We start from the raw sequence: 25,696 nt of genomic DNA on the forward strand, positions 1-25,696 counted from the left end.
TCACTACATGCTTACAGTGACAATGTTAAAAATTTGTTAAGGAAATGTCATTGCAAACAAAGTTGCTGATCAGAAGCAGTTTGCTCAGCACTGGTACCAGTGTTCCCTGAGAGCTAAAGTGGACTTCTGGTCATGTTGCATTATCTGCAAGAAGAAGAATTTCCTTCTCAATGGAGGGAGTTTCCTTCTACAAGTCCAACCCAATTAACTAACTATACTGAAACTAAAGGTAAAAGAAAGAAAGATTCCCCTCAACTACACTTTTAAAATCTTTTTACAGCCTTAAAAATCTCCTACTTATGAAACACTAAATGGTGCAGTGTTTAGGAAAATGTTATTTTATTTACAAATTATACTACCTTTCATAAAGGCATTTTTAGATTCAAAACATTTTTTCCTTCCTGCATTGAAAGGAGATTCTCTTGCAAAGCAAAATGCCAAACACTAATTGAATCCAATTAGAACATGACAATAAACTGTTGGATAAGAATTGGGGATGCAGAATTTCACTACAACCTATAATCTGAACAAGTGTACGCTCATCTATACAACTACTTAAATGTAGGGAGACAGTGCATATTTGGTTAGCAAAATGCAGTGCTTAATTTAACATAAAGGCCGATTTGCAGTTGAAAGAATTTTTATAATTACTAATCAAACTGAATTAGTCTCTTTTCTAGAAAGCAATTAAAGGAAAAAAATATAAGGCAAGGTTAAAAACGAGTCAGAATATATGTCCCTACTTTGTGTCAATCCACCTAGGTGCAGCTTAAAATCTCAGCATACTGGGAACTTGCCTTAAGTTTTCAGAGGTGACTAAATGCACAAGACATTCAGCAGAAGCCACGTGTGCCTCAGCACATCTGAGCTCCACGAGCGTTGGGAACAGAACCACATGGTTTATGTTTCATGTTTGGTTTTGGTTATTCAAATAACGTGCATTACACATGCATCAGTTCACAGTAAGTTTATTTTATGTGAAGAAAAGCTTTGCCATTAATGAAAAATTTCAGTAGAAAACAGTACCTCCTGCTTTCAATCTAGATTACTCAAAAGTAGAAGCTTGTATTAGTGAAAACTTCAGTAGAAACAAATCTGTAGGAAACGTTCTTGGCACATGAAGTAAAAGCTTTAAACACATTAAGTTTGAATAGAGTATTGACCGTGCAACCATGCTGGCAGAAAAGCCAGTTTTTAATGGCTGGTATATGTCCCTCAAGACAATAACATGGAAGACACATAAACCTGCTTACATAACGTTAATTGTATATAAATATGGTGTTGCCATAATCGACAGTCTCTATTCAGGCCAGCCACTTAGTTTAGCAGTTCTAAATAAGTAATAGGCACTTTGCCTTTCTGACTTCCCCTTTCACCCATCAGCCAGTCTGAATCCATGCCAGGGATACTGTACACTGTTATCACCTACAAAAAGAGAAACACATTATTATAAACTTCATTTGCAGGGAAGAGTTACAGTCTATCTTCATGCGATTCCCAGTGTCTTGAAATTGAGATTAACCAGGTTAAACAGAGCACTTAATATGAGCATCCATGGAACACAATCCAATGCTCATAAAAATTATTTCACTGGTCCATGGAAAAGAATAGACACAGTATCATATTTTAAAGTACCTTTTCCCTGTTGAAATTCTATTCATTACTGTTTATTTTCTATTATGTTTTATCTTTAACTTGTGTGTCCACCCTCAGCCTTAACAGGCAGCCTAAAAGAAATTTCTGCAGACTACAAGATGGAAAGACAGATGGTGTTGATGTGCTACATCTTCACAGAAAATCCGAGCGCACAGCTTCTATCTAAGTCACTCTCTATACAAGAAAAAAGTCAGATAAAAATACTGAAGTAACGCAATCTTAACCGGGTACTCAATAACAATGCCATTTTACTTTCAAATAAATAAGGTATATAGAAAATTCTCACCTCATCTGCAAGTAGAGATAATTCACTGCTGTTTGCAGCATCATAATCATAGAGAACTCTTGCTTTTCTGCTGCCACTTGATGACTTCAGTTCACTGAGGCCTGAAGTAACCATTGAATTGCTTACTGAAGGCAATGAAGCAGAGGCTGAGGCCAAGACTGAGGGAGGAGAAACACTCTGCACAGGAGTTGTGGAAGACTGATTGTTGTTAGAGAGGAAAGTAGATGGAAAGCTGTGAGAGGGAAAAAAAAAAAAAAAGAAAATACTTCTGAGTGAATCTGTTTTACACAGGGCATTATACATGCTGCCATGCCTAAATTAGCATTCTTATTTTTATCAGGAACAAACACCAGTAGATAGCAGTAAAAGAACAGCAATGAGAGTTGTCTAACATAAATAAAGATACTTGTTCCTGATAAGTAGCATAAATCAAATCAATATAATTTAAAAGGAATACTGTCACCTTAAAAAGCCCTGGATATTTGTCTCTTAAGAAAAGGCAAAACAGAAAGCACTGTTGGTCAAACTTAATTCAGATTGCACTTTGATAAACATTTCTTTTGACAGCTCTGCCAGGAAAAGCAGCCTCCACCTCCTCCAGCTCATTCCTCAATTATGTGGTTACACAAAAATTGTGCTGATGAACCAGATCAGGGAAATATAATACAACTTAAAACCACAGCCTCCCTCTGAAAGCAAGAAAAACAACACAACTATTTTTGTAATCTAAATCAGTTCATTGATTCAGCTACATTCATGCTCTAAAGCAAAAAAACATTTTTTACACTAAAAACGAACTTATATCAACTTAAGCTCCTCATTTCTAGGTCAGGCTGCTACTTGCTCAGTGCCAGCCGTAGTGCTTGCCAGACCCTCCCATGAAGTCAATTAAATTCATTAACCTGACTGAAAAAGAGGGGAAAAAATGTATAATATCCTACTTAATGAGTTCAGTCACAAAAAAAACCCTGTTATGAGTGACAGAGCAGATACAAGGGAAAGCACAGAATAATATGACTGAAAAAATGGAAGGAGCAAAAAGGAGAGCAAAGCAGCAAGAGATTTGGGGGCAGTGGAGTAGGAAGAACGGACCAGCAATGATGAGCTCTGAGAACGTCTCATGTCCCTCTGCCCTACATTCTGGGATGCAGTCCTGTGGCAGACTAAACTCAGTTATTTAGCAGCTGATGTAACAATTCCTTTGCTGCCTTACTTGGCTCTAACACCCGTCATCTTAAGGAGTCTACCTTAAGAGTAGGTCAACAGAGGTTTTAAAAAGTGACAGAGCTGATGCAGTAAAAAAGGGCCAGCATCTAGGAGTCAGACTGAGTCATGATGACCTGGAACTGTAGTTGCATTTCCTTCCATTCTTTTGACCACTGAATTCCCACACAGAACTGCCCCCTTCAGTCCTTCTACGTGGATGCCTCTTCATTAACATCTGGGATATGGGCATATTACCTCCCCCCTCCTTTTGTGTGCCCACTCTTCTGATATAAGGAAGATCTATCCACACCACCAGCATATGAACCCACCAGAAAACAGCTTCATCTCATCCCTGCCCACCCCTGCTCCCCAGTCAGATGCTTCTGAAGGTGCAGTTCAGTGGCAACTGTACCCATGTAAATCCAGATCAGTATATTCCCATAACCATGTCTGCAGCATTATTGGTGCTCATATAAGAGGAGCTGGTTTAGCGAGCTGATGCAGGAAAAACTAAACCCATCAATGCAGCAACTAGTTTTTGGTTCATGTGACAATAAATAGTGGAACTAATACAGCTCATATCTGTAACAGCTGCAGCAGTCCTGCACACAAGGTTCCAGGTTCACACTATACTTAACCTGGTAAATGCACAATGCCACCAAACAGGGTAGACCCACTCCTGTACCTCGTTTTTGCACAGATGTTCATTCTCTATCATTTGAGTCAGATCTAGCAATCTGCTGCTTTTGATTCAACAACCTGAACTAACCAAAAATCAGGAAGCTAACTAACTTTCCATGAGAATAGCTTATTAAACACATTCATCTTGCAGTCACAATTGTATCTGACTTAAAGAAAAGAGCAGCAGTGTAATATGGAGGACAGCACTAGCCCCTTGACAGTCAGACCGAATTGCATGTAAAAATCGGGAAGACTTTGAGGAAACTGTTCTGAATTTAGGCAGCAGCTTACTACTGTGCAAAGGAGGAAGTCCCACATACCCCTGAGGCTTACCTTGACCCCACACTTGATCATAAAGAGCTGGTTCAACTCACCAAGAAGAGAAGACAACTCCATTTTTTTTTTTTCATTTGCTAGATTAGTTTTTCAAACTAGTTCATCATGTTCCCTGAACAAATCCAACAAGCAGAATAAAGGGAGCCAAAACCAGATCCCACATGTCTGTAGGTATAACTCAGCTGTGCCTCATGACGTATTTATTACATGATTAGCTGGCATTCACCCAGAGGGATTTAATTTTAAATGACAATCAGCTGTTTCTCAATATTCTTAAATGACTCTTCAATATACTGCTAAACCTGTTCTCAGTTAACACAGTAATTACCTGTAAGTCATTCTGCTCAGTTCAAAGGGTCACTGCTTTGTACAGTCAGTGGAACAGAAAGCCAAAACTTTATAACCATTCTGTCAATCAGTGGAGCATTAAGCCTCACTCCTTTTGCAAAGCCATATGTAAGGCATTTCAGTGGAAGGCTTCAGCTATACAGAGGTTGTCTGGTTCAGTGTTTTTTATTTTGAATGCTTGAATAACAGGAGTTTCACAGCTTGTAGAGTAAGATACTAGTAATAGATAATCTGAAAAAATTATGCCACAGCTTACATTTGTCTGTCAGGGAAGCTGAGAAACTTCAGAGCAAAAGCAGTAATCAGGAAGAAAAAAAGCAGCCAGAATATTTGAAAGAGATTTGCTTAGTTCATTCTGAGGAACTGAAAATAAAAAAGGGAGATATGATTTAAAGAATCAATCCAGCCTCACAGGAGGGGAAGGCAGTACCGAGATAAGCAGCTGGTGCTGCCTTGAAGAGAAACATCCATAAAAATATGTCTATTTATATAAAGAGAACTGAGTCCAAGTTTTTCCCCCACCTTCCTTACAGTTTCCTCTGGAGAGTACATCAGGAAGATCAGTTCTCAGCTTTGGAAGCAGGAGGGGGTGTATGCCCTAGATTCTGACCCAGGGAAAATATCATATCCATCTCCTCTGAGAACCAGGTTTCTTTTTAAGTAACAAACTGATCTCAGAGGCTGAATGCCTCTGGTCCATTAACAACCTCAAAATGAAACTCAGTGCTTCACAGTCCTTGGCTTTTATGTGAGAATTTTGCACAATACCATTCTTAGATGTGTGAAAAGCTGTGTTACTCAGCACAATGTGTTAACCAACACAGCACTGGCAGACCTAACCAACATCTAGCTGAGCTGCCTAAGTTGTTTATTTGGTCTCTATGTGCCCACATAACCTCAGGAGCACAGAACACAAACCCCACTCATCTACTTATTTACTGCAAGGGCTACACACCACATCCCTGTAAATGGAAGCAAGGAGCACAACCTGAGACCTGTCCCAGTGCTCTCTTATACTTCAGTGGGACTTCCTTGCACAAGGAAGGAAAGACACACCCAAGATTTAATACCATAACTATTTTAATCCACATAGGCAGAGAAACTTCATTTCACTGCTAGAGGCATTTAGAATTTTGCAAAGCTTCCATGCTTTTGGTTTTCTACCAGTCATAGTAATTTTATTAAAAATACTAATCATATCACAGCCACATAAAGACACATCCTTCTGGTTTCCTAAAGACACTATTTTCTTCAAATACACTTTTTTTATATGTGCTATAAAATTTAAATAAAAACAGCAGTTCTGGGACAAGCTATACATGCTAAAGCAGAATTTAAAGAGGAAAATATTCTTCCTTAGAATAAGGGTATTATGTTTAAGGCCTTCTGTTTGATAAATATACTAGGATAAGAATACACATTTTAAAAATATCCTCTCAAAATAGTTGTGTAAATATATTTCACTTAATTTCTAATTTAAAATTTGTTTTTCCTTTATACTGTAAATGTTTGTTTTCAAGCTTTCAATTCCATAATTTGAATTTATGTGCTACCACATTTCATAGTTGAATATCTGGACTGTATTAGATTGGGATATAACTTTAAAGATGCAGCTTTTTTGGAAGGAAATTTTAAATACTTTAAACTACAATTTAGCAGTTTAGTATTTTTCAAGATTAAAAAAAAAAAATCTTTGAGCTACACATTTAAACAAACTGAGGAAATCAAATGCCACAGGAAGTTGCAAGCCAGGAAAAGGGTAAGACTCAAGAACACTTTTGTTTTTACTTCCTTGTCAGGGAAAACATAAACAGAGATACCTCAGAGACAGCTACCTAGAACAGACACCACAGCAAAATTCTAAGTACAGACAATTCTTCAGTGCATACACTCACGTAAATAACATGATCTGTGTAACTCTAAGAAAGGGTGATTTGTGAAGAATTAGAATAGAGAAACTTTATGAAGTGTAAGTATGTAGATCTCTGTACATTCCCACCCATCACACAAAAAGGATTAAGAGCACAAACTAATGTCAGCTTCTTCTCTTACTTTAAAAATGCTAAACTCATGAAACAAGACAAATTTCTTCCTTCTACTGTGTGTGCTCTGGATGATAGGATGAAGTAGATTTCTCCCTATACAGAATCTATGCTGGCAACTCGGTTAAGAGTGGAGAACAGCGTTTCATCAGAAAATCAGATAATGACTTGTAGTGAATTAAGGGGCAACAGGAATTTATTGGAAGTGTAAAAACTTTTCCCACATTGCACAGTGGTTTAGTAGCATGAAGCATAAGACAACTGAAATACTGAGACTACAAATAAATCTCTAGAAATTTCTTTTTGCCACATTAAATGAGGTGACCAAGAGCTCACCTTCCTCAATTACACAATATATAAAATCTCAGTAGATTAACTCTCAAAAAGCTTTAGTGCTGTGTGTAGGCTTAGGGAAGTAGTTGCACTGGGTAATTACATATTAATTACCTGAGAACAGATACATTTCCTTTCAGTCCAGAATGCTTGTGTGTCCATCACTGGTCTATCAGTGTACATTTTCCTACTATTCAAAAGCATTTATTAAAACCTGAGCTTTTTCCTGAAGTTCATACAGTATTACTACCTTCCAAGTTGTTTCTGGAGATCCAACATATATTGGTAACATTGTGCATAATAGGTCATCTGAGCTTCCACAAAGTCATTGAGACAGCGGAGATGATGTGCCTGTAACACAGCAAAGAATTCAAGAGTTTAGTCTACAAGGGCACTGAGCTGCATTAGAAAGAGCAGGCACCAAGTCAGCTGCTAATGCCAATACCGGCACTTAGGGATAAACACCAGATAGGCAGAGTGCCTGGATTTACCAGGCAAACAGGATAAAATGTCACAAAAATTCACATACTTGAGTAAACATTTTTTGTGGTTTCGACACTCAATTGATCTGATTAACGGGAAGCTGGATATAAAGAATGAAAATGAAAGCTCCTGCATTCTGAAGGTTAATGGGAAAGTAAAGTTAAATTCAGTGGCTATTAAATTAGAATTAAAAAAAAAAAAACACAACCCTTGTGGTTTGATGCTTTAATACACTGAAGTGAAACCTCAGAGACCAGAGTTCCCAAGTGGTTTACTGCAGCTATCTTTAGAAGGCACCCTGATATTGACTTTCCTCCTCAACACCTTTTGTATACTCACATGTGTGCTGCTGATTCCTTCCAGCAGCAGTCTGGTAATCTCTGCTTGACGGTCAAATTCACTCTGAGTAATTCTCACCTCCTGTTCAGACTAAAAGCAAGAATGCACATCAGGTACTGGTACAGTGCTCTGTGCCACACCTGCCCACTGCAGCAGTCCCACTTGATACAGAACTGCTCATACAAATGCATGAATCACAAGCTTAGGTGTTTGAAATGGGCTTTTTCTTTGCAGATCTCTGCTAGGCAAAAACAGTAATTGCATTCTGGGTTCAGAAATGTTGAGGCTCTGTGTACACAGCAAGCAGCTTACTATCAGACACCTACCACATATGCAAAAGAAAGGCATTCCTTTGCCAGCAGTATTACCCCACCTCTCCCCATAACAAACCAAGTGTTCACCGGCACAACCACATCTGCACCAGGGGTTTTGTCAGCATACCGACAACAGCCAAGAATAATGTAATTTTTTTCTATACATAAACTTAATAAGTCTCTGATGAAATAATTCAAGGTAAATCTCACATTATTTTTGCCACGTAACTGCACAGCAATCAGCTGCACGTAAATCTTTGATGTGAAGTTTTACCAGGATGTCCCATAATTTAATGTCTTATACTGGCCACCAAACTACTACAACTATTTCTGGAGCTTGTAATCAAAGAGTCTTTGAAATAAATAAACCTGAACTATACAAAATGTTCTAACACTTTGTGCTACAATTAGAGTAAAATTTCTATTAAAATGATGTAACACAAGCTTCATATTTCAATAATTCAAATTTATTCCCTGTTAAATATAGTTCACAATGATTTTTAAGTTTTAAATTACTTCAGTCTAGCACAGCTAAAATTACTTTAGAGTACTTTTTTTGGAGGGGTAAAGAAAAAAATTACACTAAACACACATATACAGAATACGTGCTCTAAGATTCATTGCTCCAAGACAGAATGTCCCCAGCCTGGAATCTGGATTACCTCGCCTCAATGCTTGTATTAATTTAGTGCCTTGTTTCTGAAAACAAACCCAAGGGCAAAAATCTACATTAGGTCCAAGATGCAGCAATTACTATTCTCAGAAAGGAGAAATATATTTTCAGGAAAATTAATGAGGTGATACCAGTAAAACACTGGTTTCAAAAGCATTTTATGTGTTTGCAACCATTCTGCTCTTGCATTCAGCTAATGTTAATCAGTATGAAAAGTCACATGGAACCTCAGAAAGAGCACAGAATAATGACACAGTTACCAAAGAAACATTTTCCATCTGAAGTCACTGCAGCTGGAAGGGCTTACACAGTAATTAAACACTGAAGAAGCACCTAAAGAGAACTGTGTGCCTCTTACTCAAAACTGAGATAGCAGTGTTTGTATCAAGTTTCAAATTAATTAGGTCTTCAAAGTTTCTTGAGGAAAGAATCTTTGCTTGGAATTTTCTGATTAAATTTGAATTAGTATCAGTGAAATTCATCTGTCAGTCTTTGAGAGAAATATAAGAACAAACAGATGAAAAAAGCTAATCTGATAGCCAAGAGGGGAAGAAAAGCAACATCTTCATTTTCTTTTAAAAATCCATCAAAGCAATAGGTAAGTCATTTATCTGGAGAGAAATAGTTTTGTCTCTTGCTTCTCTGAAGTCAGCAGTTGCTAATGTGTTTCATCTCCCTGTTAGGTAAGTAAATACAGGAGAACAGGAACTTACAAGAAGGGGACATTTCCATCAGAATAACTGTATTTGTTTCAACAACCTTCTTGCAAATCAACTACTTTCCGTAAGAAAAGGAAAAGTAGGCAATGTGGTAACACATATTAACTTACTCAGTACAGAGTGACTTAAAATATTTTTTAAAAAGCCCAATGTAGTGGTTTTACAGAGATTTCCATTAACTGAATTACGTGATGATTTCTTTAATGAGTTTTGCCCATCCCTATTTTCAGTATTGCTAAGTGAACAGTAGCAGGACAGCGTATCTATTCTACACCTTGGGGTATAGGTGAAAACCAGCTGACTTTTAATCTGGGAAGTTTATGGCTCTTTATTGCACCTTTATTTCTGAACAGAGTGAAGAGCTCAAAAATAAGACTAAACTTCCCAGCTGCAGTTGTATTGTGTTTTTAGGATCATTAAAAGGCCTCATTAGGTATGTCTCATGAAGATTCCTCAAAATGGTACTTGCTCTGCAACTACAGAATATGACCCCAGGTTTTGAATCTGAGTATTCATATGTAAATAATCTCCCCAGATTTCACACTGGAGTAAGGACCTCTTAGAAATACTGTGCAATCCTGCAGTGAAGTGACAACACACATAAATGCATATGAAATAAAATCACTTTCCTAATGTTGTTTTACTAGACACACTTTTAGTAAAACACTGGTAGTGGATATACAGCTGTGCCTCGTATTTAATATTCTTTCTGAAATGCAGAGTTGGAGGAAGCTAAACTGAAGAAAGTTTGTCATTGCCACCATGCACACCTTTTATTCTGACTCAAAAAAACCCCAAAACTGTAATTGAGCCAGTGATGACTGGATGGTCTGAATTCTTTGCTGGGAAGCTTATATTTAGATTGAAAACATTAATGAATCTCCTCCTCCAACTCTCAAACACTGAATGACAGATTGCCTTTAAAAATGTGGATGGATTACTGCTCTGTTGGCTGTACATAATCTTGTAGTTTCTTCTCAATAGTCACTGCTATTTATATACTAAATAAAAAAGAAGACCTAAATTACATAATTTATTACAAGAGCTAAAGTTTTTTGTCTTCTTTATGCTAAAGTTAAGCATTTTGTAGTATTTCTTCTTTCCGAGACAATCTGTTAGATTTCACTACCCTAAAAATTGCTTGTCCTTGTCTCTGAAAAGCAAATAGCTTCAAGATTTGTTTTCAATACAGCAGTATTCTTTCCCTGCCATTTTCCCCCAATATAGGACCAACAAACAGGTTTTCTGCTTCCAAATGTTACTTAATTCATTAAATAATTCTCAAACTTTGGGATCAAAGTTGACCACATCCTCCTTTTACAGTTAACCCTCCTTTTACTTTAAATGCCTCCTTTCCTCTGAACTCACACTCATCCTCACCTGTGGCACCATAACTCTCAGAAAGCCGGAAGAGCAATTCCCACAACTCCCAAGATTTCACTTGAAGCTGCATATCCCAGCTTCTCCCTACACCTCCCACAGCTGCCTAGCTAGTTGTCCATTAAAAACTGTACTCCAAAGCCCCTGCTCTCCTTCTATTGACATAATTTTAATTACCCCTCCTCTACAGGAATCCATGAAGAAATCCCTCCCTCCCTGTTAGCATACCCCCCCACAGCCTGTTGCCAATGCTGGTTTGTCACAGCCAGCGAGCCTAAGAACGGCCCTTCTCAAGGCACTGCAGCAGCCACTGCCAAACACCCCATTAGCTCCTCTGAGTTTGTCCCTGGGCAAGGGACGGCATGACAGAGCAGGCTGCAACCCATCCCGAGGTTAATGCTAAGCTTACCAACTAGCTTTCAGGGCAGGTGCAGTTTTCTGATGTGCCTACTCCCTGACTTAAGCTGCTGAAGATCTAGTGACACTGGGGAGAAAGGTGAGGTGTCCCATGTCTGGGTAAAACTTGAAGATCAGTGTTTTCAGGAGAGTTTAGATTACTAACCCAAATATTTTTGAAAATTTTCAAATAAGCTTGTTCTTATGAGGCTATAATACCAGTAAATTTTGAGAGAAGTCCTGTAGTTGTCTATCATATCTTGTCCCATGAGAATCATATGGTACTGGTACTAAGTAACAGCCAGAAACAGTTTACTATAAAACAAGCCCCAGGCATTGTTTTGCCACTGAAACCTGAAAGGCCCTGGAGGGGCCCAGTGTATTCTGATGTAATGCATCAGGCTGCCAACATCAGACTGAAATCAACAACATGTAATGTCCCTTATTACAGTAGACCAGCACAAGTTATAAATTCAGAATTCTGCAATTTTAAAAGTGTTTACTTACTTTTGTCACTTCCTCAGCCCATATCTAGTCAGCATTAAGAGTGGGGGAGGAGAAAATAAAAACATACAAACTTAGACATTGGTGGTGCTCTATTACAGTATATAATCACACTTTGGCTTTTAAATACTTTCCTGTCCTCAGAACTTCACAGGGATTTGAGGAGTGCTACAAGTCAGTTGCCCAAAGCCCTTCGTACACAATGAATCTATTATGAATATGGATATGGGTAGCATTACATCTACAAAACAAGTTAGATACTGAAGAGAGTATGACTTGCAGAACTCATGTATCACAAGAATCTACATTTAACAAGCTATTACAACACAAGACATAACTACTTTAAAAAATGACACGAATCAGACAAACCAAATTACCTTAGGAGGAACTTAAATTACCTTAGTATGTTAAAATAATGGAAAACTATGGAAAGCTATTCTCATTTTTACACTGAAAGATATGAATGTTTTCTCTTGCTAATTTCATTACCAGTTTTCTATTTCACAAGCACTTTGACTGAAACCTAAATTTAACTGAAACTGCTACAGAGGTATCTTAGATTGAGTATTAGAGTAGTAGCAAGCAGCACAACAAAATCATAGAACTGCAAGGGATTTAGTCTAAAAGTTAGTTACTCCAGCTTGCTCTTTCAATTCCATCTTGCAATGTGGTTATTTTCATCTTCTTCTATTGTAAGATGATGACACGATCAGGAGTAGGAAGAAATGTGTATAAAGGTTGCAGAACCAAACTGTAACAAACAAGTTTATTTGCTCATTTTTTTATCTGATCACAGCTGAGAAATCTGGAACAATAACTGAGATGAGACCCAATATGCTGTGCAGATCCAAACCCCAACCAGAACAGGCTGGACAGCACAGCCTATGCTGTACATAACTAATTCATCCCTTTCTCTTCCACTTTCACAACTATAGTGCTAAAACCAGCTGCACTAGGGAGTCCTTGCAACAAGCTTAAGATACATTGTACTCTAAGTTAAGCCACTAACTTCTGAGACATTATTCAGTTGCAGTTCTTTGTAACATGCTGCTTGAAGAGAATAATTGCTACATATTCCTGTCTGTTTCACATAATTCACTTTTACTCATATTAAAAAGATAGGAAAACTAAATAATTCCTTTCCTCTAATAGCTGAAAATAATTTCAGAAGTGAAAAATGAACTCCTTTGTATCCTAAGTTTACATTCATAAAATCACAGAATTTATAATACTGTATCTTTCAAATTATCAGAAATAATCTGATAAAAATAACATCCAATGCTGTACTGACATAAGTGTATTTAGTGCATTACACCAATACATTTTAGAATGGAAAACATCTAAAACAAGACCAAAACAAGCTGGATAGCAAGAGGAAACATTTGACTGGAAAATGAATGAACACAGGAGGCCAACAAACCTTTAGCCATTTTACATGCAGCAAGTTGAGCATGTAAGAGACATTTACCATAATGTTATTCTCTTCAGGCTGAGAGATGTTTAGTTGCTTAAGTGTATAGATAAAAAACAAAAGCAAGTTATAAAACAGCAAATATAGCAGGTAAAGAGATTATCAGCACAAAGCACTGCAAGTTTAAGCAAAACAAGACTGTGAAGTGAATACAGATAGATAAAACAGTTTAGACTTTGATTTTAAATACTGACCTAAGCTGCTTCAGTTGTACAGTAAGCATGAGACAAGCAATTTTCAAATTATTTTTCCCAGTTATAAAAATATGTATTCACATGTAGATAAAATTTAGCCTGTCACAGAAAATAGTAAAGCATAAAAACTTGGGTCATAGCTCAATACACTTCACTAACCTATCAGTCCAGCTCTGTTTATTAGGTTTCTTCCTTTATAAATAAGGCAGCCAGCAGAATATAACCCATTTGCATCACACCTACATCCAGGTTAGTTCTCACTTCTATATTGCAGAAGATAAGGAAGAGCTGCAATTATTTCTGCTGGCATTCTACATTCTGATACTTCTTACACATGCACATTAATTTTAATTAAATTTTGACAGCAAAGTATAGGCAAAACAGTGAAGTGGTTTAGAGTTTCATGCTCTCCCAGCACTAAATTATGTGCATAAAACTGCATACTTGCTGTATGAATACTCAGGATCAAGTAGTAGCAGCAGCAATTGGCACCAAGCTCTGAATGATTGCACTGGTGATGGAATTAAAACTTCAGTATAATATATACATATATATATATATATAATTTTAATACCAGGCTCAAGGGGAACAATTCCTTATGGTCTTTTCATTGCTTTAGAAAGTAAGGTCCATACTTGCAAGTCCATACTTGTGGTCCATACACGCCACAAAGGAAGCTAATAATAAAAACACTTTTTTTTTTTAAACTTAACTCTGAACAAAGTCAAGCAAAAGAACAGTTTACTATCCAATGCTCCTCTACCCATTGCTTCAAAATTGCACTGCTTGCTAATCAAAACCTTCTCTGTTCTCCGTAGTTAGTCTTACAAATTAAGAAAACTTGACAAATAGAGAAGTGACTCTTTTTGCATAGAATTTACACAAGGAAAAATGCATGCATAGACTTAAAAATACAGATAGTTTAAAAACAGAGGGACAGTGTGCATGACATGAACTGACAAAGAAGGGCAGAACTGTCAGGTAGAGATTATGTTGGTTTTTAGATGGATCATAATCGCAAAGATGCAACGCACTTCAAAGCTCAAGATGATGTCTCTCAGATCTTTCAGGATAAATGCTCTTTCTGAAAAGCCAGTAAAATCTGTCAGTCCTTCTTCTGCCTCTCCATCATGCACACTGTCCCTGTGTATTTAAATTGACTGGATTTCTTTATTTGCACAACCCTTACTGCAGTAACCCTCACAGGAGAAATCACTTCACTGTCCATCATTAACAGCTGAACGTTTAGGGATTAAGTCAAAAAATAGCTATGAAAATACTGTAAATATATCCTGATGAAACTACATACCGTCAACAGTCCATTCCTTCACTTAGAGCATTTTAAGAGTTGAAAAAGCAGTAATCTTTTTTTTCAATTTAATCTCCTTGAATAAGCATTTTTTGAGGGAATCAGAATGGTTAAATCATGTGGGTTGAAGCGCCACACCTCTGTTTGGAGGTGTAAAATATTAAGCAATACATAAAGAGAAACCACAAATATTTTTGACATAGAGAAGTACAGATAGGTTCATCAGTTGAAAGCAAATATACACACACTTCAACATTTGCAGAGATTCAAGAACTTGTATTTATACCCATATTGGCATATCAATGTATCAATTAATTTTTGACAGTATGGACTCATCTACTATAAAACAAGAAGAGAGTAAGTAAGTCTAACTTGATGGAATATTTAAAAGACTAACACCTTGATCAGTAACTCACTTCTGTTCCCTTGTGTTCCACTAAGGCAATTCTTACAAAAGTACCTAGAAAGACAACCAGGGTAAGAAGCTAGGACTGAAAACATAACCAAGCAGTCAAGTTGAAAAATATGTAACAATAAGTCTGAAAGTTATGGACCAACTGAAAAAAAAAAAACCTCTACTTACTGCAGCTCGAGCTTCTGCAACTTTTGCCTTCTTCAGTCTGGTTTTTGCAGCATCCAAATCCAGTCTTTTATTTTGTAACAGTTTACGTTCTTTCTGAAAGTGAGTTAGGTTAGTCTGTGAGAACAGGTACACATACAAGCAAAAGACTGTCTACTTGGAAATGCTTTTAATGACGTATCATGTAAGAAAAAGTTCTTCAAGAGAGAGGCAGAATTAGATCCTAATTATTCTCATAAAGTTTATGCTCAATATGCATACTTCTCATAGAATAACAGTTACCAAACAAACATTTTCATCATTATTTTGCTTTTACCTCAGCAAAAAAACAGAAAATACTCCAAAGGCACAAATTTCACTTGATTTTTTTCTACATTACCTGGAGGAAAGTAATAATGCACCATTATCTACTACTACATTTTGAAGACTGACAGTTACAATTGGTGTGAAATTCTGAAAAATGTACAATTCAACTTACAGTAATGGTTTTGTAGTCTCCTTCAATGAAGTTTCTTAGGGGAGTGAGAAAGTTTATAGCAGAAGTTTGAATGAGTTCTCTGTCTGCTGCCCCAATTCGCTTTTGTGTTTCTCCACATTTAATGAGTGCATTTCCTGCAAAGGAAAAAATATGTTAATCATATTGTTCAGGCAGGAGGTTAACAAAACAGGTTGCTACTGTCAGGCAGGTTTAGGCCAGTAGTTTGAAAAACAATCCAATGCCATGAAAAGGGCCTTCAAAAGAAAGAAAATAATGCGCAAAAAAAAAAAAAAAAAAACAACTCAACCCCCCCACCAAAAACCACTCCAAACCCCAACATAAAAACAAACAAAAACCCCACACCAAAATAAATAATCACACAAACAAGCCAAACCATTTTTATTATGAACAATCACAGGCCAAGGCAAGGTTTCCATGAGACCACATATTATGGCAACTGCATAGTGAACACCTATTTCAGAACTGGATATCATACCTACTTATTTTAATCCAACAACTTCCTCTCCTATACAACATTCTTAACACAGGAGAAGTTGGTAGCAAGGCAAAAGCTTATTAAGATATTGGAAATAATGTGCTTTTCCTCGCCCCCATCTACTCAAACTTCTAAATATGCATTTGCACATTAACCGAGCAATACTTTGAAATTTAGCTGCAAGTTAAGTATTAAAACTGAAGTTAATGTATCAAAAGGAATTTCAACAGCCTGATACTGCATAGTTAGAATGGACACTAAGTGTTCAGAGAAGACTTTATGACACCACATGAAACCCTAACAGTCTATATGCTAACATTTTATCTTATTTGCCTGAATTCAAAAACTTCTGCAACTTAAGGGACAGTGTGCCTGTAAGTACAATTCTGTTTGATGTTAAAAAGCAAGACTTGAGACTGATCATCAGAAGGAAAGCCACAGATACATAAAATCATGTGGAAGTAAGAGAAACAAAGTTTGCCATTATTGATCTTGGCATAAGAATTCTATGAAACATTTACTTTTATTTAATTGGGTTTTCCTTTTTTGAAAAAGAACATCATTATTTACAGATATAAGAAACTCATTCTTCACAGAACAAAAGTTCTCCCTCACACAGTAATTTTGAACAAAGACTTGAAGAGAGTAAACTATCAGAGTTTGCATGCTATAATATATACAAACACCTGCATTTTTCAGTTGTCTAAATTAAATTAACAGCAGAATTTGTATCAGCAACTTAAAGAGTTTTAGAGAACATCAGAATTAGACATTTAAATTAACAGCAGTGTAAAAATATTAGATAATACCCCCAACCATCTTGTCATAGGTATGTAAATTTACTAGAGAAGGAATAAAATTTAGACCGTGTTCCACACTACTATCCTAATCAAAATATTATATATTAAGAAAAGCAGAAATACTGGACAGTTAGAAAGGTTGCTTAATACAGAAGTCAATTTCAGGTAACATTTTCACTCCAAACAACAAATAAAATCAATAAATACTGTCAAATGTGCAGATGCATTCCTTTAACAAGGAAACCAAACTCCAAATGTAGTTGCTCTGGTAAGATAATTATCCATCCATGAAGATGGATACCATTCCAACCACAAGTTTTGTTTCTAGATTTGGAGAGAAACCTCATCACTGATCTCCAAACGCTCAGTTATACAGCAAGTCAAATCAAACTGATACAAATGTCATTAAACAGTTTTATCTAGTAGAAGACAAGAAATATAATTTTATATTGTTAAAAAAGCCTATATCTATGGGTTTCTTTACTTCTTACCATAGGCTGTTCCTGGACCAAATTCATTCCCAGCATCAATCATATATTGGCCTAGTAACTCTGGGTTATTCATGCGACTTGGTGCTTTGCGGTCCAGCTTCTCGTAGACAAATTCTTCTATTCTGGCATCTAAAAATGTTTATTTGAAATAGTTACTGTCATTTAAAGCTCAACTTAGAAAAGTGAAACAAACTAACAAGAAAAAGGAACACAAAAAAAGGATTTCAAAAGCCAGCCATTAAACTCAACAAAAAGTGAACAATGTTAAGTTGGAGATCCTGTTCTTGAAAACAGGAAACTGACCATGTTCCATGTTTGCCATGCCATGTTCAAGTGCTTCCTAGAGCCATCTGGGAAAGTGAAAATTTATACTTTTCTTCTCCATTACCACAGTTATACAGCTTCAGAATTTTGATCAGAAGTCTCCACAGTAAGAGCAATAACAGAACACTTCTCCTTAAAAAAAAAAACCAGTCTTTTGTTCCCCCTCCAGAAAAAAAGACCAAAATTGTTCACTACAATTAGCAGTAGGAATTAAGTTCAACAACTACTCTAAGTTCCCTATTAAGATATTCTGAAAGTTCAATAGCCCCAGAAATTATATCCTCCTTCCCATTCCCCATGCTCCCTTGAAACACTCTGAAAGAAACCATTAAAAGTTATTAGAAAATGTTTCATTTTGCTTTCTCATATTTTCTTAGTCTGAGCAATAAAATTATCGGAAAAACTTGTCAAGACTATGTGAGCATTACTACCCATCTATCATAATACTAAGCCACAGGAAGCTTCTTAGGTGGAAAGGCCTCACACACCTAAACAGGGACTCTGTAATTGAAAAAGCAATACCCAATTTCTCGGACCAATTGCTTTCATTTCTCACCTAGCTGTCTTTATTTATACAGTCAGTAAGAACTAATTTCAGCCTCCAATAGTACAGACAACCACAAAGAAGCTTTCCAGTGAACAAACCTGCCACTTTAATACTACTTGTTAACTAGACAACTTTCAACAGCAGTGGATTAAATAACTACTCTCTCATGAAGGTCACAAAAATTAATCTAAGACAATTATGGGTACCAGCACATTCCGTGGCAGCAAGAGTGAAATTATCAAAAGTGATTTGTTTTCTTTACTCAAGCCATAATATTTACTTTTTACTAAATCACAGGAGAACTGGAAAGTAATCTAAAATTATTGGACTATTACATGAGTCTGATCTATAGGTACATTTATAAATGGGACTGAAAGTGATTTTTCCTCCCCCAGACAGGGTCACTCCATTAACAATCACCAAAAGCAGCTCTCTGCAGCATGTGATCCTTCTCCCAAGTAGGCCAGCAAACAGCTGAAGTTACATTCACAAAGATCACTGCTCAATGCTGAGTATTTTTAGCCATCAGAAAATGGACTGGAGAGCAGAACTGAAACACTACTATATATCACACTACTATATATCATCCTTCACTGAAACTTCTTCATGCACTTCCACTAGCCTCCAGTCAGTGCTTCAATATTCGAAGCTTACAAGTTTCTGATAAAGTCCAAGAGATACTACAAATACTGAATTGAATGAAAAAGACAACTATTTCCTCTGGCCTAGATAAAAGTACAAATTTGAGCTAGAATATTCTGCAAGTTCTACTGCATTCTTCCCACATGATTAGTTGGTTTATTTTTAAAATACTGTTTTTCTGAAACTAAAAGATGCAACACACTTCCAAAGTAATACTTCAAACATCTCTGTAATAAAGAATTAATCTACTTGGCAGTAGAGAAGTGTTAGCGGTGTATGATTTACCTTTACTAATAAATCCTAGCTCAGAATGTCATTACAAGGAGAATAATTGTTTTCAGTGCAGAGGTAGTAGCAGTTTTATAAAACTATAATTTGAGCAAACCCAAAGGAGATTTCAATTTTTTTCAGTAGTTCACCCACTGACTAGACACCAGGTCTTGACTTAAAATCTAGATCTATACACTAAGCAAATTCCTATAGCTCTAAACTCTAGAACAACCGTAGGATGACTCTGAAACTGATGTCCTCAACATTACTACTCAGAGCAGCAATTTCAGAAACAAATAAAACACACCATAAAACTTCATTTCTTCTGCCCATGATTTTTCTGTTACAGTGAGAGACTCAACAGTGATGAAATCATATTTGACACTTCCTTGTATTGTTTAAGTAGGGTGCTAATTCTTCAGTAATGGAATTGTTAAAGACAGGTATTTTAGTTCATCTTGCCTGCTTCAAGTGGATTTGTATTGTGCAGAGAATTTAAATAATGAAATAGTAATGAAGTTTCTTGAGCCACTGTATTTACCCCATGAAGAACTTCAGTTCTTAGAGCTACCCAAGATATCTGGAATTAGAATGGGAAATTCAATTAAACAGTAAACAATTCTAAAAACCAACCAACCTGAGACGGAGTATAGAACCAATACTACAGTTTAAAAAGCTCTGCATAAAGTTTTCCCCATTTGAAAGGTTCGGGAAGCACCAGCAATTGGCAGTGTCTCCAATTCTTACCAGCTCTTCAAAATGTACTTTCCATAACTGCAGCCTTCAAATTTTAAAACTGCTGTATTTAGTCATTACTTATGCAATAGCTATTGCAATAAATATTTACATTGGCATATCTATTAATTCAAAAGTTGAAAACAAAAACCTGAAGGGCTCCTTACTTGGATTTGGCTGCAATAATACTTCTGTTTGCTTCATTATTTTTTCTGTCCATAATTTAGTGCATTCTGCTTTGCTGAGAAGGTTCTCCAGATGAGCATCCAGTTCAGTCTTCTCTGCCTGACCAAGCTTTTCTTCTGTGAACTGCAAGTTAGTCAGATTAAAAATATTCAGTTCATAGAAACAATTTTCCTGGACAAATTTAAAGCAGTCACTTATATTAGTTTGAAGATGATGTTTTAAAAGATATAGCCATTCCCCAGTCATCAGTAAAAATCTAAGGACAAATTTGAAAGCTATTAAATTCACCAACACATCCATACTATCAGGTAAAAAAGGGGCAGACAAAGATGTAACAGGTAATTTATAACATTATGAAGAAATCCTCTGCTAAACTTGGTACTGAGAATTCTCACGTGAAGCAGCATGTCCAATTTTGCACAGTGTTCTTTAAAACAATAACTGATATGAAAGTCCAGAGGTAATAACAAAAATTAGAAGATTGCTTCAATCTTGTATATTTTGTAATTATTTGTCAATTATCCTCGTGTAAAACCTGAAGGCAAAACAGATTCCAATTGCAGCTACCTTGAATATATTGAAAAAAATGTCCTGTCCAGAGGAAACAGGACAAAAATAGGGAGTTTAAACTTCAGTAAGAAGATTTAAATTATAATTAGACATTAAGGAAATCTTCTAAAGACAAGGATTAAAAGCTAAAACAAACTTTGTTGGAAAGTTGTGAAATATATATCTTTTGGGATGGGGAGTATGTTGCTTTTTAGAATAGGACAAACCAGTGTTTGATAAACTCTTTAGATGTCCTGTTATGCCTTACAGAAACAATAAGATCACCTCTGCTCTTCTTGTCCAAGCTGTGATTTCAGTGACCATGAAGTACAATATAACTTCATTTAGCTAAATAAATCCATCAGACAATTCATTTCACTTGATACAAAATTCATGCCAAGTCTTACTAATCCACAAGCAGTTTGTTTTTCAATCCCAGACAGGGAGAAGCTACACATTTCACATCAGGGAAGCAAGCAAAGCCAGAAGTGAGGGCTTTGCCTGCGCCCTTCAGAGCAGTAGTTCCTCACAAGGATGATCCCATCCCTTGACAGCCTGCTGTTCAAAGTCAGGCATTCTCAGGAGAATCTGGCTTATGATTAAGTTGCTAACAAATTTACCAATGAGGAACGAAACAGGACTGGAAGCATTCTCACTGTCCAATTTCATTCTTAACAAGTTCTTTGGTGTTTGTTCAAGTTTGTTTCAGTAAGAAACAGAATACAGTAGAAGTAAATTGCATTGTCCAAGTTTGTTTTCATTTCTGTCACACGTAGATTAACCAACTTTGATAGCATGCACATCTTGATCAATGCTTCTGGCATTTGCAGTTCTACACAAAAGCAAAGTGCAGTAATGGGAAAGTTCAGCTGCCATATAGGGAAGAAGGGAATGTATTCATGGGTGTACTACTACTGTTTAAAGGCTTTTTAAACTATGCCAGGTGGTCTCAAATCTTTGTACAGATTATTTACAATACAGTAAAAATAGGTCTGGGATTATTTTTTTACTAATTACAGATAAGAGTATTCGTATATAAAATTATTAATATTTCCATAAATTCTCTCAGCAGTGTGAAGATTGCTAAGTTAAGACCACAATATTAGACTTGACATATACACTTAAAAGAAATCACAAGGTCCCATCACAAGATCTTGCAACTAAGGGTAAAACTGGATCTCCTTTTTTTCCCTTGTCCAACAACAAAAGAGGAAGTGGAGGCAGGAAAGGAAGTCGGTCTGGGAAGCAGGTAGATGTGGAAGAAGCCAGGAGTAGTGGGGGAAGCAAAGAAATGCCTCCAACACAAAGAGAAGCAATAATGACTGCTTTAACTTCATTTAAATTTGAACAGTATTTTTGACGAGTTTACATTTTCAGAGCTCTGCTGTGCTGCTAATCATTGGTTCTGCTTGAATATTGAGATTTAGGGCAACACATCAGACTGACCAGACCAGACAACAACGCTTAGTGCATTCCAAACCTGACTGTGACCCAGTGAGAACTCATAAGAAACCACAGTGGATTATTATATACTGCTTGGATGCCCATCTCCATACAGCAAATCTGTTCAAGTTTGATTATATAAGGAAAGAGGATTACGGCTCAAGACAAGCGCTAAGGAACAAAAGACAGTTACAGTGTGAAACCTTCCACTGCGAAGAAAGGGGAAGACTAAATCGGAAACAATGGGCTATCAAACAAGCTTAAAAACCATACTAAAGGTAGAACAAATCAAGCAGCCTAAGCAGACACGTACTGGACTTCTATGTGTCGCATCAGAGCTCGACTTTTACCGATCAGGCAGCGCTATGAACACGTTTCTAGCAGGCAGTAAACCCCAGGTGTTTATTCCAGGCGAGACACACCTTTGTCCTTTGCATGCCCAAAGTCCGGCCGTATCTCCCGGCAGTTGATGCCTGTGCATCTCGTGCTCCCGGTGCTGGCGCCTTCTCCCCTCTTTGCCCGTCTGACCTTGGCCTGTCTCACCCCCGCCAGCCCCCCGAGGCTGCTGTCGTGCAGCCTGCCTGGCGAACGCCCAGCCCGCGGCCGAAGGGGCCGGCTGGAGGAGACTTCTCGCAGCAGCCCATCGCCACCCGGCCCGGCCAATGCTCCGGCCTCGTCCCCGCCAGCACAGCCGGGCCTGGTGCTGCCTCCGAGCTGGGAGCCCGCGGCGGGCCCGGCCCCTCTCGGCCCCCGGGGCGGGGCCCAGCGCCCCGGCCAGCGCCCCGGCCAGCGCCAGGCCCAGCGGCGGCGGCGGCTCAGCGGAGCCACCCGCGGCCTCGACCCCGGCTGGGGCACCCCGGCTGGGGCACCCCGGCTGGGGCGTCCCGGCGTGGGGCCGCCCCGGCAGATCCCCGTCCCGGCGAGGGCCCGGCGGGGGAGGGCGGTTCGTACCTGCACGGCGCGGCTCAGGAAGGTGCCCGCGTCAGCCGCCAGCTTCTTCACATTGAAATCCATGATGTTCATCTTGGGCGGGGGCGCTGACTCAGCCCGGGCACCCGCGGCAGCGGCGGCGGCCGCTCCGGCCCGTCCCTGTGGGAGCCGCCGGGGGCGGTGCCGGGCCCGGCCCGGCCGCAGCGGATTGGCGGGGCCGTGGCGTCAGCCCAGGGCCCGGATCGGCCGGGTGAGCGGCGCCGGCGACCGCCCCGCCCTGGCCCCAGACTGCCCTGGCCCCGCTCCGCCTCGGCCGCCTTCCTGCGCAGCTCGGCCCCGGCTCCGGCCCCGCTCCGCCCCGGCCGCCTCCCTCCCCAGCCCCGGCCCGCCCCGCCACAGCCCCGGCCCGCCCCACGCTGGCGTGAGGGTACGGCGGGCGGGGTGGGGTGGCAGGGCTGGCCGTGGTACCTCGGCAGAATTTTCATGCCCGCTAGCCCCCGAGCGTTATCGGCGACCCCAAGGCTGCTGCTGCTTCGGGGCCGGGTCAGCCTGGCCGCCAGGCCTGGGCGAAGGAGACTCTGGGAGCCGGCCGCGGCCTTTGCCGTGTCGCTGGCAAGGCGGGCGGCGCAGGCTGAGTCCCTCGGGCGGGCGGAGGTGATCCCGGGGCACGTCTGTCCGCGCCCCACGCGTGGAAATCCCGCCGCTCGCAGGGACCGGCCTGTCCCGGGGGCTGGACCCCTCCGACACGGCTCTGGGAGGACAAGTCTCGCCCCCGTCCCTTTCCTTGTGTCCTGAGTTTAGTAAGTCAGACCTTGTCTTCATAAAAAACAGTTTTCGGATAAACTGTCAAAATGTAAGCTGAGGATGAATTTTTAAGAAAGAAGGAGTTTATTAAAAGATGTGTGGATAAACATCTACTGAGATGCAACTAGGCATTAGCACCAAAACATCACAAAGAGAGGTTTTGAAAACCTTGAGTACAGTTGCAAAACTCAATAACAGTAATCCAGCAAATCAGGAGAAAATAGTCTCTACATTTAGTAATTCCCATTATTTTAACATCTCTCATCATGATGATTTAATGTTCTAGAAGAAAAGAAAGGACCTTTGAGATGGCCAGGAATAAGAAAACATTTACATTGTGGCATCGTTGTCAGCAACTTAAGATACCCAGTATGAAAATTATCCTGGCTGTTCAGTTAAGTAATTTATTTCATAATCCAAATAGTAAGTAATGTGTGGCTGAATTTGATAAAGTCAGAGGAAATCCTATGGCATTATGACAAGAGGTGAATTCCAGAGAAGGGAAATAACTAACAATCAAAGCAATCTTGCTTACATGCTGGTCAGATTCCAGGAATTAAAACCAAAACAAAACCCAGGCTGTGTAAAGTTCCTAATGTACCAGGAATAGTATTATTCCAGGATAATAGTATCCTGCTAAGAACAGGGCCTGAAAGCTATTGTGTGTATGTGTTTCCTTTTCTTGAATCATTTTACCTTTTTCAGCTTGTATTGTCTTGCTTATACATGGATATAAATGTTTACATATAAAAGCTATATGCCAAGTTTGATTCCATTTCCTAAAATTAATGTTGCTGGTATATAGAAGTCCCAGGAGTCTCTCTTTCAAGGCCCAGTACTATATGACCTGATGAAAGCTGATTACAGTCATGTAAGTGCTGGTTACAATTCATTGTGATATCAATTTAGCGTATGTTAAAAGACATCAACATCAAAAATTTTAAATTTGGATCTACAGATGAAATTTTTTTCACTTCATAACTTCCATCCATAGGCACTAAGTTCCAGCAGTTCACGTTGATGGATTTCCACAAAAAAGAGATGCCAAACAACTGAAAGCAGTGGTGCCTGAGCTTGTAGCAGAAGCACCAGCTCAGCTGCAATGTACCCCAGTAATGCCCTGGCTGTTGGTATTTTCAGGCTGGAATGAACAGCCATCAAGTCGGTCTAACTCTTCCCAAATCAGCACACTGCTAGTTCTTCCCTGAAGCTTGCAGCCTGCTGCTGCCCATGACATGTGAGCCTCGCCTGCCAGAGAGGAAAGTGCTGCTTTCTGTTACGTTGTCTGATGTCCTTGGCGTTGCTTTTCCTTCAGAAAATGCCTGGCTGGAAGACGAACAAGTCTCCCATCCTTTAACCCCCCTTGGGTTAGACTGATCTTGTAGGTTTTGGAAAACCTACTTTTAGTTGCTGCTTTCCTGAGGCGCACCAAACAGAGTGGTACTACTTCTTAGGAAAATGCCTTAAGTAGCAAGTATTTCCACCACTAGCAGATGGCTTGCTTGGCACTGGATGTGGTGTTTCAGTTCTCACTTTTAACATCCTTCCCCTTTTTATGAATGTTAAGCGCTCAGAATGTGAAAGGGAAAAAATAAATCTTCAGCTAGTGATTACTACACTTATTCAAGAGGAAGATCTGTTATACTGCATGATTATATACTTCATATAAAACTCTAGTTCAGATATTTTTTCCCATTTTGTATTTAATGTATAAATAAATTCACTTAATGCATCACAACCTGGAACTCCAT

The 25,696-nt window shown here is 38.7% G+C and overlaps 1 protein-coding gene across 5 annotated transcripts; it reads right to left on the bottom strand.

Moving 5' to 3' along the window:
• Positions 1-952: 952 nt before the first annotated feature.
• Positions 953-23,432, bottom strand: SH3GLB1 (SH3 domain containing GRB2 like, endophilin B1). Of its 5 annotated transcripts, none has more exons than XM_068199887.1 (11): positions 23,163-23,432; positions 20,201-20,342; positions 17,516-17,644; positions 15,729-15,862; positions 15,254-15,346; positions 13,117-13,203; positions 11,700-11,723; positions 7,711-7,800; positions 7,139-7,239; positions 1,943-2,174; positions 953-1,425 (listed from the first exon to the last, which is right to left on the bottom strand). In XM_068199887.1, the coding sequence occupies exons 1-11, from the start codon at positions 23,232-23,234 to the stop codon at positions 1,318-1,320; spliced, it is 1,212 nt and encodes a 403-aa protein (XP_068055988.1). In that variant the 5' UTR covers positions 23,235-23,432; the 3' UTR covers positions 953-1,317. The 5 variants fall into 5 exon arrangements, with proteins under 5 accessions (XP_068055988.1, XP_068055989.1, XP_068055992.1 ...); XM_068199888.1 differs by having other exon boundaries at positions 13,165-13,203; positions 23,163-23,431; XM_068199891.1 differs by lacking the exon at positions 23,163-23,432 and adding an exon at positions 22,525-22,673.
• Between the last annotated feature and the right edge of the window lie 2,264 nt (positions 23,433-25,696).

This window comes from Anomalospiza imberbis, chromosome 9, assembly GCF_031753505.1.
Source record: "Anomalospiza imberbis isolate Cuckoo-Finch-1a 21T00152 chromosome 9, ASM3175350v1, whole genome shotgun sequence".
NCBI lineage: Eukaryota > Metazoa > Chordata > Aves > Passeriformes > Viduidae > Anomalospiza > Anomalospiza imberbis.

Excerpts from the sequence above, each read along its gene's own strand:
- SH3GLB1 (XM_068199887.1), bottom strand. The coding sequence starts at position 23,234 with ATGAACATCATGGATTTCAATGTGAAGAAGCTGGCGGCTGACGCGGGC. Across the intron at positions 15,347-15,728 it reads GAGACTACAAAACCATTACT|AAAGAACGTAAACTGTTACA; the intron begins GTAAGTTGAATT and ends ACTCACTTTCAG. Across the intron at positions 11,724-13,116 it reads TGCATGTAAAATGGCTAAAG|ATATGGGCTGAGGAAGTGAC; the intron begins GTTTGTTGGCCT and ends AATGCTGACTAG.